The sequence below is a fragment of the Ascidiella aspersa genome, chromosome 9 (assembly GCF_963924565.1).
Source record: "Ascidiella aspersa chromosome 9, kaAscAspe10.2, whole genome shotgun sequence".
Classification (NCBI taxonomy): Eukaryota; Metazoa; Chordata; class Ascidiacea; order Phlebobranchia; family Ascidiidae; genus Ascidiella; species Ascidiella aspersa.
This window is the reverse complement of record NC_139455.1, coordinates 9,622,316-9,637,967: the sequence shown is the minus strand read 5'-3', so window position 1 is coordinate 9,637,967 and position 15,652 is coordinate 9,622,316. Positions and strand designations below refer to the sequence as shown.

Below are 15,652 nucleotides of genomic sequence, written 5' to 3'. Positions count from 1 at the left end.
TGTGCAGGGGTGGATGGCATAATAAACGATAAAAGTTAAATCATTTCTCAACAAATTTTTGTTGCACATTGTATATGTGGTAGGCGCGACTAAAAACAATTTCGACTTAATATATCAAATGCAATTTGTTTTTTGCAAAAAAAATGGCTCGGCTGTCATAATTTATACTTCTTCAACTTAACAATTTAACAAGATAACCGCATTTTTTGGGGGGGCGCTTACAGCAAATTTGTACGATGTTGTTATATGGAACTATACAGCTGTTGAGTAAATGGCTCACTGCTTGTTTGCAAAAATCACTGCCATGACTAACATTTCCCGTTTCCTCCAAATAAAATATTATTCACTATATTAAAAAAAATATTTTAACGAAAAAATTAAGTTGTCTAACGTTACGTGATTACGAAAATAGGATATTAAAGGTAAACAACCGATAAAGGATTGAAGAGCACCGATCTAAACATTCAAAAATAAAGCTGATTCACTAATTTTGTCTATTGCTTTATAACCGCATGGAACTTTCTGTATCATTACAAACAAATCGAACTATCTCGATTGCACAAAATTATCTTCAAAGATGTATCTTTTATTTTACCACCAACAGCATTTTCAGCCAGTCACTATAGAAACCATGTGATGTCTGTAAACATGATGTTTTAGCACCTCTAGACAAAAAGACTACCAGCTGAATTGTAGATTAGTTTAACGTTATTCATTGGTATATCTCGTCAACGGTAACCAAAAGCCCTTAAATATATAGAACCAAACGCAATGAGTAAATTGAGATATACGTAGGCCTACCATATGTCCACTTTTAGGAGGATTTGTCCTCTTTTACCAAGAAAACTGAATGGTCCTCCGAGGACGCTCAAAAATGCCCAACTGTCCTCTTTTTTTAGCATTTCGAGTTAGTTGCTTATACTTTAAACGAGACTAGGCGAGACGTTGTATTTATTTCCAAAAGAATACTGCAGCCATGAAACATGCTAAATTTCTGGTTTAAAACAGGTTTTCCAACAAATTGCCCTATCTTCTTATTGCAAATATTATGCCAGAAAAATGGAAACAGAACCTCACATCTAAAAAAACAATAGTAAACCAAAGGTGAAAGTTTTGTAGGCCTAGCTTACAAGAGGTGTTACTGTATTGTAGAATATGTTTTTAATTTCTTACAGAAGCTTGTCTAGTTAGTTTATAGCAGCGGTTCTTAACCGGGGGGCGCCAAGCAATTTTCAGGAGGGCGCGAGCTCCAAGTTAATATTTACATATTTTGCAATGATTCTAATCGTTTCGTTTGGGTTGTACACCACTCTTACCATTACAGCGCTATACAAACGCTGTTTTTGCCAACTTTAACATTGAAACTGCAAAAAAAAATCTTGTGTTTTCTGTTTTTGTTGAATACGTTTAAGCCCAAAGTCTCTTTGAGTGCCATTGCATGTTTTCATATCATCGAAGGTATACCGGCCCTATTTAAATACAATTTTACTAACTTGTAGATAAACGATAAAATCTTCCACCGTTCGAACTATTTGTTATTCTTATTCTATATAGGCTAATGTTTTTTGCAATATTGCAGTTGTATTGTGTGTCGTCACATCTTTGGAAACACGATAACGCAATGTTCATTTTTTGCGCTTTGACATATTTTTATTTGCGCTCGACGTGTCGAGCGCGAGCAATTTGTTGTTTCCGCGCAAAGCCTCCTGAATTTACAGTATAGCGCCAATTCAACCAAACTAAACTCAATTTTTTTTGCACTTCGCGCGACCGACTAACCTCAATATTTTCAAGTTGTCTCAGTGATATTTAATTGAAAATGCCAAAATGATTTTCGTAGGGGGGCGCAGGGCATAGGAAAATGGCCAAAGGGGGGCGCGGTCGAAAAAAGCTTAACAATTACTGGTCTACAGCATACAGGTGGTTCTCAGCAGATGCTTATAGTTTTAAATTTAGACAACCATAAAGCAAGATAAGCTATAAATTATAATACCGAAGAAGAAAACTCTGTTTACTGAAAGGACGTATTAATTTCGAAGCTGAATACATTACTTGTGGTCGTGGATATGGCACGTTTTTGCTCAAACGTAACAATTTTACTCTCGTTTTACTTGCCGGCAAAATATGTCCTCTATTTGGGTGCTGAAAATATGGTAGCCCTGGATATACGTCTTCTTTTACGCAGCGCTAATAAAATTATTAAAGCATTCCTATTTTTTAGAGAGAAAAGGACTTCTAACTGGATAGCAATCTCAAGCTTTTACAATGCGTCTATTGAACCTCACTGTGAAATTTCGGTCATACGCAAAACGCGTGTTTTATCTCAGCCTTTTTTTGACTATTGTTATTGGGATTTCTGATTTACTGGTGCCGGTAAAACTTTACGTTCGAGTGTTGAACAAAGACGAGGCAATTGTTACAAAACAAACCGACGTTACTTCAATTAAGGTAAGGATAACTTTATTTATACCATAGCTGTTGTTTTGCCAAACACTTATTGGCCTAAACGTCTGAGAAAAGGATCTTTAGATGAAAACCGTCTCATAGTCAATCTAACAATTTTTGAAAATTAAAATTTGGTTTTGTATTTCTAAATTTGTTATTTGTCTTTACCGGGGTTCACAAAACTACTGCACGCGGGCCAGATCTGGCCCGGCGCCGACGGTTTAAAATTCCGGCTCGTGCCAGAGTTGTTGATTTAAGGCAGGTAGGCAGGGGCGGGCAACGTGCGACCCGCGGATCGCATGCGGCTCTTCGCCTTCTTCCAGATATTTTTCCTTAAATTAGGGTATTTTGTGTGCACCAATGTTGGAACTTTTGCTTTTTCAGTTTCCTGTTTAAAAGTGCAATGTAACCCGTAGGCTACACCGCTATACTAATGCAGTTGTTCAACTCGAATGGGAAGCACTATTACAAAACAATCTTCATTCCTAAAGTTTTACTTGCGTCACGTTGGTACGATAAAGAATTGTTTTGCAACAATTACACTTGTCTGCTACGACTTTTGCCGCGCATATTGACTGAGATGTTTATGTTTAACAGCTGGTTTTGAATTAAGGCTGTTAAATAGTTTGCGTCTATACACATCTGGCCTTGAACCAAACATTGACAAGTTGATTCAAAATATCCAACATCAGCCTTCTCACTAACTTCTATTTGAACATCCACATTCCACATGTGTGTCTGCTATGATATTTCATATTCGCTTGTACTTGTGTTTTTCTAGTAAAAGCTGAAAATATCAATTAGTGTTTATTTGATGTGCGGCCCTCCTGTAAGCATTAAATTTCCCAACTGGCCCTTGTGTTGAAAAGGTTGCCCGCCCCTGATTTAAGGGCTGTAGCCTCATATAATTATATGCAGACAATGAGGAAACGGCACGAACTAACAGGGCATTGCAAACATAACGGTTCAATTTTCATATACCGTGAGCCTTCAGTTGAGTTGACAGAATCAACTAATGATGTTCGAGCAATCAAGGCTAGAAAAACAATAGCGTGTGGTGAAGTTCTAACTCAAGAGCTCGTCCTTTTTATTCCCCTCTGAGCTGTAGCTCAATGGGTAGTCTGAGCTGTAGCTCATGTAGCTCAGTGGGTAGAGCGCTATTTTTGTAGCCTGTCCATGCTTGCGTGAAAATCGTTAGTTAACCAAACAATTTCAGTTAGCCTCTTTAAAGGATCCCGGTACTATGGTATGTGCTATCGTATCGCTCTTCCATGACCTTAATGTCCTGGTGGAACCTTTCTCAGTGCTCTTCACTTAGATCACCAAGGTTTTCAGGAAAACTATTATATCCGCGTCACCTGGTTTATACGTCATTTCTCGCGTTTAATACGGGTCCATTATACGGTCATGTTCTGGAATATACTTCCTAGGCCATACTTACAAATTAACACAGCGTGGGTCTTCAACCGGCGTTTTAGCTGCGCAGAGAGATTTTGTTTTTGTTTGTTATCTCTCTTTGTTTTTTTGTTTTTTCGTTTTGTGTTCTTTAACATGAACTAACATTTTTTTACATTTAAAAAACTATTAGTTTTTGAATTATGCTAGAATATCAAACGGCCATGTTTTCATGCTGCTAATTGTTACACGGACCACAAGTAGCTATTCAAAAGCATACGAGAACAAATAAAAATAGCAGCGCTCAGCGCAATCCACGCATTAACTTTCACACAACTTGTACACTTTCCGCAACCTTATCAACAGCAACCACAACACAATTTTGCAGTTTTACTTTGTTGAAAGTTCACATTAATTTTTGAATTATTTTCGCTTTCTGCTTCCAACACATTTGTTAAATTACTTGAACGATATTGTGAAGTTAAATGTAAGGATTTGTTCTACTTTCAAAGGTTTTACTTAATTTATATTTAGCCCAAAGGTAACATACTATGATTTTTTGCGTCGTGTGACTCATAACTTAACAGTCCAATGTTAAATTATACTATAAATGCCGTTATGTCAAACGGCATTTATATATTTTGCAATCCTCTCATGTGCCACATGCGTCACATATTCTTGTTATTAAAGTGTTGCCAATTTAAAACCAATGTTTCTAAGAACGATGTTGTTTTATCACGTAACTTTGCGATTCGCATGCCTCCATCTCAAAACAAATATCCTGAATCCGCCACTGCTTTCCTAGTGGTTTTACGTAGTGGGCTTCAATAACTAAAAAAATTGCTGACCACTGTTGAAACAGTTAGCCTACCTAAGCGGAAATACAAAGATTAAAAATCATAAACGGTCAAAATGACCGCACCGGTAATTCTAGTGCTAAATGTTAATGACACCTTTAATCACGACACCGTAACATGGACTGTTCGATTTGGCCTAAAGACTTTTGTATACCACCAGTATATTTTTAATACTAGGCCGGCCCCGAGTTTTCATAAGTTTTTATTTTTATTTTAGTAGCCATCAAAATATCTATGACGCCTTTATGACGTGTAAGACATGACGTTTTCCAGGGACTTTTTAAGGATTCCTTTTTTACGTCGAGTCAACTGACAGATCTTTTTGTGTAATTTGTTTAACATTTTCTCGGTCTATTTGCATATTAAAGCACCTAAGTTTTATTTATACGATTGGTCACCAATTTAACGCTTATTTATACCCAAGTATAACATTTCCCAACTTCTTTTCACAACAGTGTATAGGTAGGTGTAAAGAGATGTTAATTGTCGTGTGCAAAGTGTCGTATGGATTTATTTAGGGCAGTATTTTTAAATCAAAAGTTAACTTAAAGTTCGGAAATTTTATATCTTTGCAGCTTTAAGTCAAGTTATCATTCTGGTATACGATGCATAGTGTTGTACATTCCTGGAAAGTCGCCCGTGTTTTGCAAGTTGCTAAGTGAGCGACAGTCTATCGGCAAAAAGTTTAAAATTTACCATCAGATAAAAGCTTTGCTGTTCGCTGGTATATCAACATAGGTTTTCTATTGCCGTAGGCTATCATTTAAAATCTTGTCAAGCTTATTGTAATTTTCTGCAAAATACAATTTGGGCCCTCAACCAACCTCTATCTTACAGAACTTTGCTTTGAAAAAAAGAGAAGCTCGTCCCGTAAAGAGTATTCCTATAGATTTGTCGCATATATATATATATGATTGGTTAAACTACTGCAAGCATAGGCAGTATATTTTTGATCAGTCGTTTTGCCAGTTGCTCTTTTGTTTAACTGACTTAAAAGTAACAACGGCACCATGGCCAGGGGCGAAGCGAAATATTTGGATTTCACAGCAGAGTTTTGTTTTATCGCGAAGTTTCTTTCAAAAACATTTAACAGTAAAATATTTTCAAACCTGCACTCGATAGCCTCTGGTGTAGGCTACTATAGTTCTAGATGTAATGATTAGTCGATGAATAATAGATAGATAACTAACTGTGAAACAAGATTTAGAAAACTAATGTGTATTTTAAAAGAAATGTTTCAAGTTGAGAGCTTTTTTGGTGATAAATGTCTTTTGAAAAATCAATATGCTTCTGAAAGGTTGCTTTCTCGTTACATTCCAACTTGGTGGTTTTATACAATGCTGTAGGCTAAATCACCACAATCACCACTAAATTAGCCTATGTTAATCATATTATGTTTTGCAGTTAGTACCCGAAGCGGGCACACCAGTTGATGAGAAAGACAAATACCGAAGCCCTAAAACAGCCACCACTACTGAGGCGAAAAAGCAAAAGCCACAGAAAGGAACGGTCGCGAAAGCGAAGAAAAAATTGACAAAAAATAGCCTCATTAAAAGAAATCCACCAAACATTCTTATCTGGAAATCAGCACAATTCCTCATGCAAAGAGCAAAGTCAAACCTTGAATTCGTCGTCCCTGCTGAATGTGGGGGCTGCACAGTAACAACCAACAGATCAACATTACGCGAAAGTTTGGCTGTCGTGCTTTTTAATCACCATGATTTGGAGAACAAAATGGATGTCCCAGATCCTAAAACAAGGTGGCTAATTTTATGGTTTTCGGCAAAAGTTTTTTTATGGCCATCTGATAAAAAAAAATCTGAACAATAATTACCACGATTATTTAATCCGTAATAGAGATATTTTTAACTTGGGAAAATGGTGAAGTAGCACATACTTCAAGCCCTAAAGCCAATATAAATTTAGAACTAAAATGTAAAATGTTCGCAAAATTCACTTTGCACGTTTTAATTATGTTAATTTTGCTTTTCCGGCCAGTGACAATGAAGTAAATGTCATTTAAAATAGAACCAAACGACTGTATTGCATCACCAAAGTATCGAAAATACAGTTATCGAAAAAATACGAGTATTTGGACAACTCTTTATCTGCTATTATTGAAAATTTTACTTTAGGTCTGTTTAAAAAAAAAGGTTTGTTTAAAAAAAAGGCGTTGTATGTGTTATGTTTGCAGGACACCCGAGCAACACTATGTGTTTTGGAGTAAAGAAACTCCGGCAAAATTGTTTCGTTTCAAGTCGGCAATCGAGGATCCGCGGTTCGACACGCTCTTCAACATAACTTGGACGTTTTTCCACAAGTCTGACATCGTCAGCTATTTCAACACAATTCGTCGCGTCACTGAAGACTCAATAAAGCACAATATCACAGGCAATTTAAAGAGCTTCATTAAAGCTAAGACCAAACTTGCTGTGTGGGTGGTGAGCAATTGTAATAAACTGTTTGGAACCCTTTGGAGGATGCAATACGCCAGAAAGTTACAGGAAGCTGGACTAAAACTGGATAAGTTCGGCGATTGCTTTGACAAAAAAAACGCGTCCAAATTATCAGCTATTGTGCAAGACTACAAGTTCTATCTTTCCTTCGAGAACTCACTTCACTGTCCAAACTACATCACGGAAAAGTTCTGGCGCAACGGGCTTATGTCAGGCCTTGTGCCCATCGTCTGGGGTCCCACGAAAAAAGACGTTGAAAAGGTTGCACCAAAGAACTCCTTTATTCACACGGAAGACTACGAAACACCTGAGAAATTAGTAAAGTACATAAATTATCTGGACAAGCACGACGACAAGTACATGGAGTACCACAAGTGGCGGGACGTGCCTTTGGATCACATTCCAATTGATGATTATGCCAAAGGTTACAAAGAAGAGGCGTGTCGCCTCTGTCGCTACATTGCATTGGAAAAACATCCACCTAAATCCATACGATCAATTTCGAAATGGTATTATGGGGGCTACGTGGACGACAAATGCTTGTTACCGTTTACTAACTTAACTGAAGCAGAAAAAGAAGAACTCGTTAACTTTTAATTGTTGTTTACCTTAGTATTCTAATGTCGTTTGTCTTCATTTTCTGTCGGTAAACATGACTTGGTCACTGATCTCTATGAAACCTGGATAGCGCAACTATAGTGGTTGAAAATTGAAGCCAATTAGAAAGCTCTGACGCCATCTTGAAAGGTTCCAAAAATGCGTAAATTTTGCATTACGTCTTATGGAGGAAGGTGCTAGTGACAGCGTTTTCCGACTATTTATGAACATTTATGACCTAAAAATGATGAATTTGACAGTTGTCAACCATAATCTAATCATTTGGAATAGAAATAAACTTAAACTGTCTAATTAGCGGAACAATCTGTATTTTAAGGACATTACTAAACCAGTATAAAATTTGTCCACTGTAATGCCAACCAAACTTTAAGTGTAGAAAGATTGCGAGCGTTGTTTTTGATTGAAAAACTGCTGGTAGAACTTTGAATATTATAGTTACCGACCACAAGTTTATTTAAACAGGAGTTGCGGTGCTAGGTGACTATAGATTGGCCCTTTGCTGTCATTTTTTTCTTTTGGGGAGGTTTCTGGCTGCAGATTTTGGTGACTTTTTATGGTTTAGTTTATTACTGATGAAAGACAAAGCCAAAACCGATTTGGGGCGCTGGTCTAGAATCCTACCACAATTATAAAATCAACGCACAAAATTTGAGTTGCGAGTTAGCGTTTGGGTGTGGGTGGGTCAAGTATTATTATATTCTTTATTTAATAATAATACTTGACCCATCCTAACCCAAACGCTAACACGCACCCTAACTCAAATAATGTTTTGTTGTGATAGGATTCTAGACCAGCGCCCGGTTTAGTCCGCACTGTGACTGTTAATAGGTTTAGTCAAATAATTTTGATTGCAGAAACACACCTAGATTTTTGAACTGGAACTCACCACTAAACCTTTTACAACAAAACTATTTAAGTACAGCCTCCAAGTAATTCCACTTAAACTGCATGAGTATAGTTATTTTTAAATAAATATCAGAATTTCAACAATGCACGAATTTATGAAAAATAAAATATTGATGAATAACAGTGCAAGTTTCTTTTTTGTTTGCCACTAGTTTGATATTAACATTATACTAACAATATAATTGTTGTTGCTAATTTGAGTATCTCAGATCACTTAGATTTAATAATATAGATGTGTGTCAACTGTCAACCTGTAAATATTTCCTGAAGACTTCTGTAGCCTACTGTTAAAAATAAAAATAAAAACCTGCAAAAAAAACAAACATGGAACAACAGCAAAGTGGTATATTCTTATCGAAATGATTTAAAGAGCAAGAATCAATACAAGCAACAAAATAATGCATACATTCTGGACCATGTCTCATGGAATATGTGATGTGTAGAGCGATTATTTTTTGACCATAAAAAAACAAAAACAAACAATTCTGACCTGAAAAATTGAAATTTTGACAAATTTTGACCTTGACAATTAATTTTTTGACAAAATTTTGACCTATTAGAAATACATTGATTTAAAAACATCTTACTGTTGAATAAAGTACTAAATTAGTGTCTTGGCTAGTCGTCAACCACATAATTTTGATGTTTGTTAAACACAAATCAGTTATTTTTTCAGGTTTATGCAAAATTCATAAAAATGCTTATTTGATGTTTTTGTCACCTCAAAAAGACAAACAGCGATAAAAATACCAAAAAACGCCTGGTTATTCTACAAAAATGTTGAAAATTACGGAAACACACAATACGACTGACACTATAATAAGTATACGCACTATTTATGTATAAAATTTTTTTGACCAAACGCGGAATAAGTTACACCTGAATAAAATCTACCAATAGCGCAACAAGGGCAATGTTGTCATATGGGTTAAACAGTATTAAAACCACGTTGGAATAATTTATTTTTTGCAATACGGAATAACTTCTACAGAATGGGACGTAATGTCGTCGGAATCCGACCTAAACACGTCGGAATTGAACCTAAAATCACCAGAATAAGGCCAAATCCTGTCAGAATAAGATCTAAAGCTTTCGGAATTATGACAAACCCTTAGGAATAAGACCAAAACCCGATAGAATTGGACCTAAACACGTCAAAATTGAACCTAAAATTATCGGAATAAGGCCGAATTCTGTCGGAATAATAGCAAAATCCGTTAAAATAAAACCGAAAACAGTCAGAATAAGATCTAAAGCTTTCGGAATCATGACCAAACCCTTAGTAATAGGACCAAAACTAGACAGAGCAATATCTAAAGCCGTATGAATAAGACATAAAGCTGGTCGTAATATGACCAAAACTCGATAGAACAAGACCTAAAGTCCTCGGAATACAACCTAAAGCTGTCGGAATAAGGTCTAAAGCTGTCATAATAAGCCGCTAAGCCGTCGGAATAAGGCCTAAAGCTGTCGGAATAAGGTCTAAAGCTGTCGGAATAAGGTATAAAAATGTCGATCTAAGCCTCTAAGCCGCCGGAATAAGGCCTAAAGTTGTCGGAATAAGGTATAAAAATGTCGATCTAAGCCTCTAAGCCGCCGGAATAAGGCCTAAAGTTGTCGGAATAAAACCTTAAGCTGTCGGAATAAGGTATAAAACTGTCGAAATAAGCCGCTAAGCCGTCGGAATAAAACCTAAAGCTGTAGGAATAAGGCTTAAAGCTGTCGAACTAAGCCGCTAAGCCGTCGGTGTAAGGCCTAAAGCTGTCGGTATAAGGCCTAAAGCTGTCGGAATAAGGTCTAAAGCTGTCAGTATAAGGTATAAAGCCGTCAAAATATGTATATATATATAAAAGAGAGAGTTTGAAAGCCGGATGATTGTTTATTTGTGTGTGTGTGGCAACATGTTCGCCCGGTCGGTCGCTGGCAGAGCAACGTTAGCTTCAATTCCGGAGGCTTTAGGTCTTATTTCGACAGCTTTTGGTTTTATTCTGACAGCTTCAGGTTTTATTCCGACAGCATTAGGCCTTATTCCGACATTTTTAGGTTTTATTCCGACAGTTTTAGGTTTTATTCCGACAGCTTTAGGCCTTATTCCGGCGGCTTAGAGGCTTAGATCGACAGCTTTCGGCCTTATTCCGACGGCTTAGCGGCTTATTTAGACAGTTTTATACCTTATTCCGACAGCTTAGCGGCTTATTCCGACAGCTTTAGGCCTTATTCCGACTGTTTTATACCTTATTCCGACAGCTTTTGGTCGTATTTCGACAGTTTTATACCTTATTCCGACGGCTTAGCGGCTGATTTCGACAGTTTTATACCTTATTCCGACAGCTTTAGGTCTTATTCCAACAGCTTAGGCCTTATTCCGACGGCTTAGCGGCTTATTTCTACAGTTTTATACCTTATTCCGACAGCTTTTGGTCGTATTTAGACAGTTTTATACCTTATTCCGACAGCTTTTGGTCGTATTTAGACAGCTTTATACCTTATTCCGACAGCTTTTGGTCGTATTTAGACAGCTTTATACCTTATTCCGACAGCTTTTGGTCGTATTTAGACAGTTTTATACCTTATTCCGACAGCTTTTGGTCACATTTAGACAGTTTTATACCTTATTCCGACAGCTTTTGGTCGTATTTAGACAGCTTTATACCATATTCCGACTGCTTTTGGTCGTATTTAGACAGCTTTATACCTTATTCCGACAGCTTTTGGTCGTATTTAGACAGTTTTATACCTCATTCCGACAGCTTTTGGTCGTATTTAGACAGCTTTATACCTTATTCCGACAGCTTTTGGTCGTATTTAGACAGCTTTATACCTTATTCCGACAGCTTTTGGTCGTATTTAGACAGTTTTATACCTTATTCCGACAGCTTTTGGTCGTATTTAGACAGTTTTATACCTTATTCCGACAGCTTTTGGTCGTATTTAGACAGCTTTATACCTTATTCCGACAGCTTTAGGTTTTACTCCGACAGCTTTCGGCCTTATTCGTACAGCTTTAGGTTTTATTTCGACAGCTTCAGACATTATTCCGACAACTTTTGGTCGTATTTAGACAGCTTTATACCTTATTCCGACAGCTTTTGGTCGTATTTAGACAGCTTTATACCTTATTCCGACAGCTTTTGGTCGTATTTAGACAGTTTTATACCTTATTCCGACAGCTTTAGGTTTTACTCTGACAGCGTTCGGCCTTATTCTTACAGCTTTAGGTTTTATATCGACAGCTTCAGACATTATTCCAACAGCTTTAGGCCCTATTCCGACGCCATAACGGCCTATTCTGACAGTTTTCGACCTTATTCCGACAGCTTAACGGCTTATTCGGACAGCTTTATACCTTATTCATACAGCTTACCTTTTATTTTGACTGCTTTATACCTAATTCCGACGTCTATACGTTTTTTTCTGACAGATTTATGTCCTCTTCCGAAAGGTTTATGTATTTTTTCCAAAAGCTTTATGTACAGTTCCTAAAGCTTTGTGTTTTGTTCCGAAAGCTTTATGTCCTGTTCCGAAAGTTTTGTATCTTGTTCCGAAAGCTTTAAGCTTTTATGTTTTTTTTTTATTAATAAAATGAATAGCGAAAAAAAAGAACAAGAAAAACAAATCAAAACAGTAAGGCTCTCAAGTAGCTAACGACCATTTACTTTTGTGTATCGTCATACTTCCTCTTTTTAAAGCCGAACATCGCTCGGAAGTTCGCACAGAAGATAGCATCAGTAAAAAGCGTAACATTTGGTGGAGTTATACTGTTGGATAAATCATTTAAATGTTTGGGTTCTATACGATCGGAACGTTGTTGCGCTACCCGAATCCCATTCTTCTGGGAGACTCGATATTAATTTTATGAATTGGAAAAATCTATGTTGTTAGATGTAAAGTTAAATTTATTTATTAATGTGTCATATTGTAGATACTCGCCGTTTCTATTCAATAAATCCTGCTGAAAAATTATATTGGAATCTATAAGTGATGGCATAAAAAAAAAAACATTTTAGCGGAATTTTACTTTTTTGTTTAGCCAAAGCGGACGGCTGTTTGACTTTGGATCTATAATTTCCAAGAGTTGTTTGCACGCCGTTATTGCGCAACTTAACGTTCGCATAGGAAGTATACGCCTTGTAATTGCATTGTTTGTTCCTATGTTCCCATTAAGAAGCGCTTCTAATCTGTTACCTTGGATAAAGGGGTCTTCGATTTGTTTCCAATCAGCTTCCGCGTTTTCGTCAAGTAGTTTAGAGATCCATTTCGTATGTAAGGCTAACAAGTAATTATCTATATTGATCATTCCTGCCCCCCCATTTGCAATACTCGCACTCAAAGTCTCTCTTTTCACCCTCTCCCATAAGAATGTAAAGAGGATTTTAAAGGTTAAGATTGGAATCATGAGGGTCTTGATAACTGTTATTTTTCCGAGAAGAGAGAGACCCCTCGCGGACCAAATATTTGATAATATTTTAATTTTTTTCAGAAGTGGTGTGAAGTTTTTTTCAATTAAATTGGCGTCGTGACTCGAGCTAGTGGGAATTTCAACGTCTAAGTATTTGATAGTACCTGATGGTCATAGAAGGCCACTTTGTTACATGGTTTTGTGACAGTTTTCACGATTTGTTCCGATAAAAAAGGCGTTTGATTTGGACATGTTGACCTTGCAGCCTGACATTTCGCCGAAGTCATCGATAATCCGAAAGACTTCTGTAAAATCCTGATCACTACCCGATAGAAATATTGTAGTGTCGTCAGCAAATAGGGACACTTGAAATTCTTTGCCATTTATTGTGATGCCGTTTTGGCGGCCCTGTTTTAACGCAGCGGCAAGGCATTCAATGCACAGGACAAATAAAGTTGAAGAGAGAGGGTCTCCCTGGCGTACGCCACGTTCAACGTTGAACGATTTTGATAAAAAGTTGTTGCTAACAACTACGCACGAAGGATTTTGATAAAAACATTCGATTAATTTAATAATCTTGTCCCCGAACCCGAAAGCAGCTAAGGCTGTATATATAAAGTCCGAGTTTACCGTGTCAAAGGCCTTGAACATGTCTAAAGACAGTATCGCGCCAGGTATATCGTAATAGTCGGCGCAGTCAATGATATCGAACAAAAGACGAATATTAGTGCCAATATATCGTTTTGGAATAAAACCATTTTGCGCAGGCGAGATAATGTCGTTTAGTACCCCTCGGATCTGGTGTTAACTACTTTTGAAGCAATTTTGTAGTCTACATTCAAAAGCGTTATCGGTCTAAAATTTCCAGGTTGTAGATGATCTTTACAAGCTTTTGGAAGTATAGTTACCACTGCTTCTGACTGAGAAGCTGATAGCCTACCTGTATTTACTGTATGTCGCCAAGCTGCCATATAGACGTATTTGATATTGTCCCAAAAGGTGAAATAAAACTCTGCTGGAAAACCGTCTAGCCCAGGGGATTTATTTTTACCCATGTTGCAGAGAACAGTGAAGAATTCCGCTTCTGTTGTTTCCGCTTCTAATAGCCTTGCGGGTGTACTTTTCCGTTGCAATTCTTATCACCGTTACTTTGCGACTTCCTTTTTTCTGTTAAAATAGCTTTCTAAAACGTCCAAGCGTCTATATAGTGACTCGTTTTTATCTTAGCCTCACTTACCACACTGATGATGGCAAAAGAACTTGCCGAAACGTTTGCTAATAAAAGAATGAATCTTTTATCTATTATTTCGGCCACTCTCTTTCTACTGAAGATTATGAACAGATCCGTGTTTAGTGTTCCGCTTCTATAGTTTTGATTGTTCTGCCTTAATTTTTGGGAGATTTAGTGTTTTTAATTTTGAGGCGATTAAGGTTTTGTTCAATAGATCTCCGTTTTGTTTGTAGAGTTGCTTGTAAAAGTCAACTAGGCCGTCCAAAATGTTGCTTTGGTCAGTTATTATTTTATCATCTACAAAAAGTCTGTTAATACCCTTTTTTTCGCAATGTATTTTTTCCAAGTTTAAAAAGTATTTGTCGCAACACGTCAGCACATCAAATTAATTCTTTGTTTTATCGCCTTAATGTTGCGTCATGGAAAGTTTTTGTTTAAATTCGATTGCCGATATCTCTTGCTAGAGTTTGCAACGAATGCCTTGTTACACCAATTTCTATGCGTCAGAGCTGTATGTGATGTGACGTATATCCGTTTAATGTGAGCGCTTTGTTTTGAAATTCGCCTTATTGTCAACAATCCGGTATTTTTAGAATCGAACGCCAGTTACGTCGCAATGTAGATCGAAGCGCTTTTGTTCAAGCCATATTGGGACAAAAATACTATTTCCGTTTATAAGAGTCAAGAGAAAAAGGTTTAGACCACGCCTTGTTGTCACGTGATTTATTATTGAAAATCGTAAGAATATCTACGTCAATATTTCCTGTGCATTTTAGAAATCTTTTCGCCAATAAGTATAGTCGCACAATTGAATAAATCAACCAGTATCACCCAGTACTGCCTAGTGCAGAGAGAAAATACTGAGACAGCAAAATTGACTGTTCATGTATCTGAACTAAAGGAAAGAATTGGACCCTGGCCTCACGAAGACAGGCCATCTCAAATCTTGAAGGAGTGTGGTCGATTCATCTTGGCAATTATATAAATGATGACTCATTAATCTGACCCACCCCCTCATATTTTGTATTTTTCTCGCCCTCCTCTGCCCGGCGAGCCCTACTTCGCGTTACGGCGCTTTTAGTTTTGCTCAGCATTAGTTGGTCAAGTTCTGATTTAAGTTTGAACAATTTTTCGTGCAAGGGGCCTAATTCTGTTTCAGAATTCTTTAAAATGGCGTCTTGCTTCTCGCCAATCAGTTTTTCCAAATCGATTTGCTTAATATTTCGCCTTCGTTTTAGTTCGGCCGCATATCTAATAGTTTCTCCCCGAACAACTACTTTCAAGGCGTCCCATCTTACATGTGGGTCGGTTTCGCCTATATGGTTTTCTGCTTTATAATAAGTGA

The 15,652-nt window shown here is 37.1% G+C and overlaps 1 protein-coding gene across 1 annotated transcript; it reads left to right on the top strand.

Moving 5' to 3' along the window:
• The first annotated feature begins 1,879 nt into the window (after nt 1–1,879).
• LOC146132889 (4-galactosyl-N-acetylglucosaminide 3-alpha-L-fucosyltransferase 9-like) lies at nt 1,880–8,278 on the top strand. The gene is made up of 3 exons (XM_083396956.1): nt 1,880–2,448; nt 6,102–6,457; nt 6,892–8,278. The coding sequence occupies exons 1-3, from the start codon at nt 2,266–2,268 to the stop codon at nt 7,748–7,750; spliced, it is 1,398 nt and encodes a 465-aa protein (XP_083253082.1). The 5' UTR covers nt 1,880–2,265; the 3' UTR covers nt 7,751–8,278.
• Nucleotides 8,279–15,652: the final 7,374 nt, after the last annotated feature.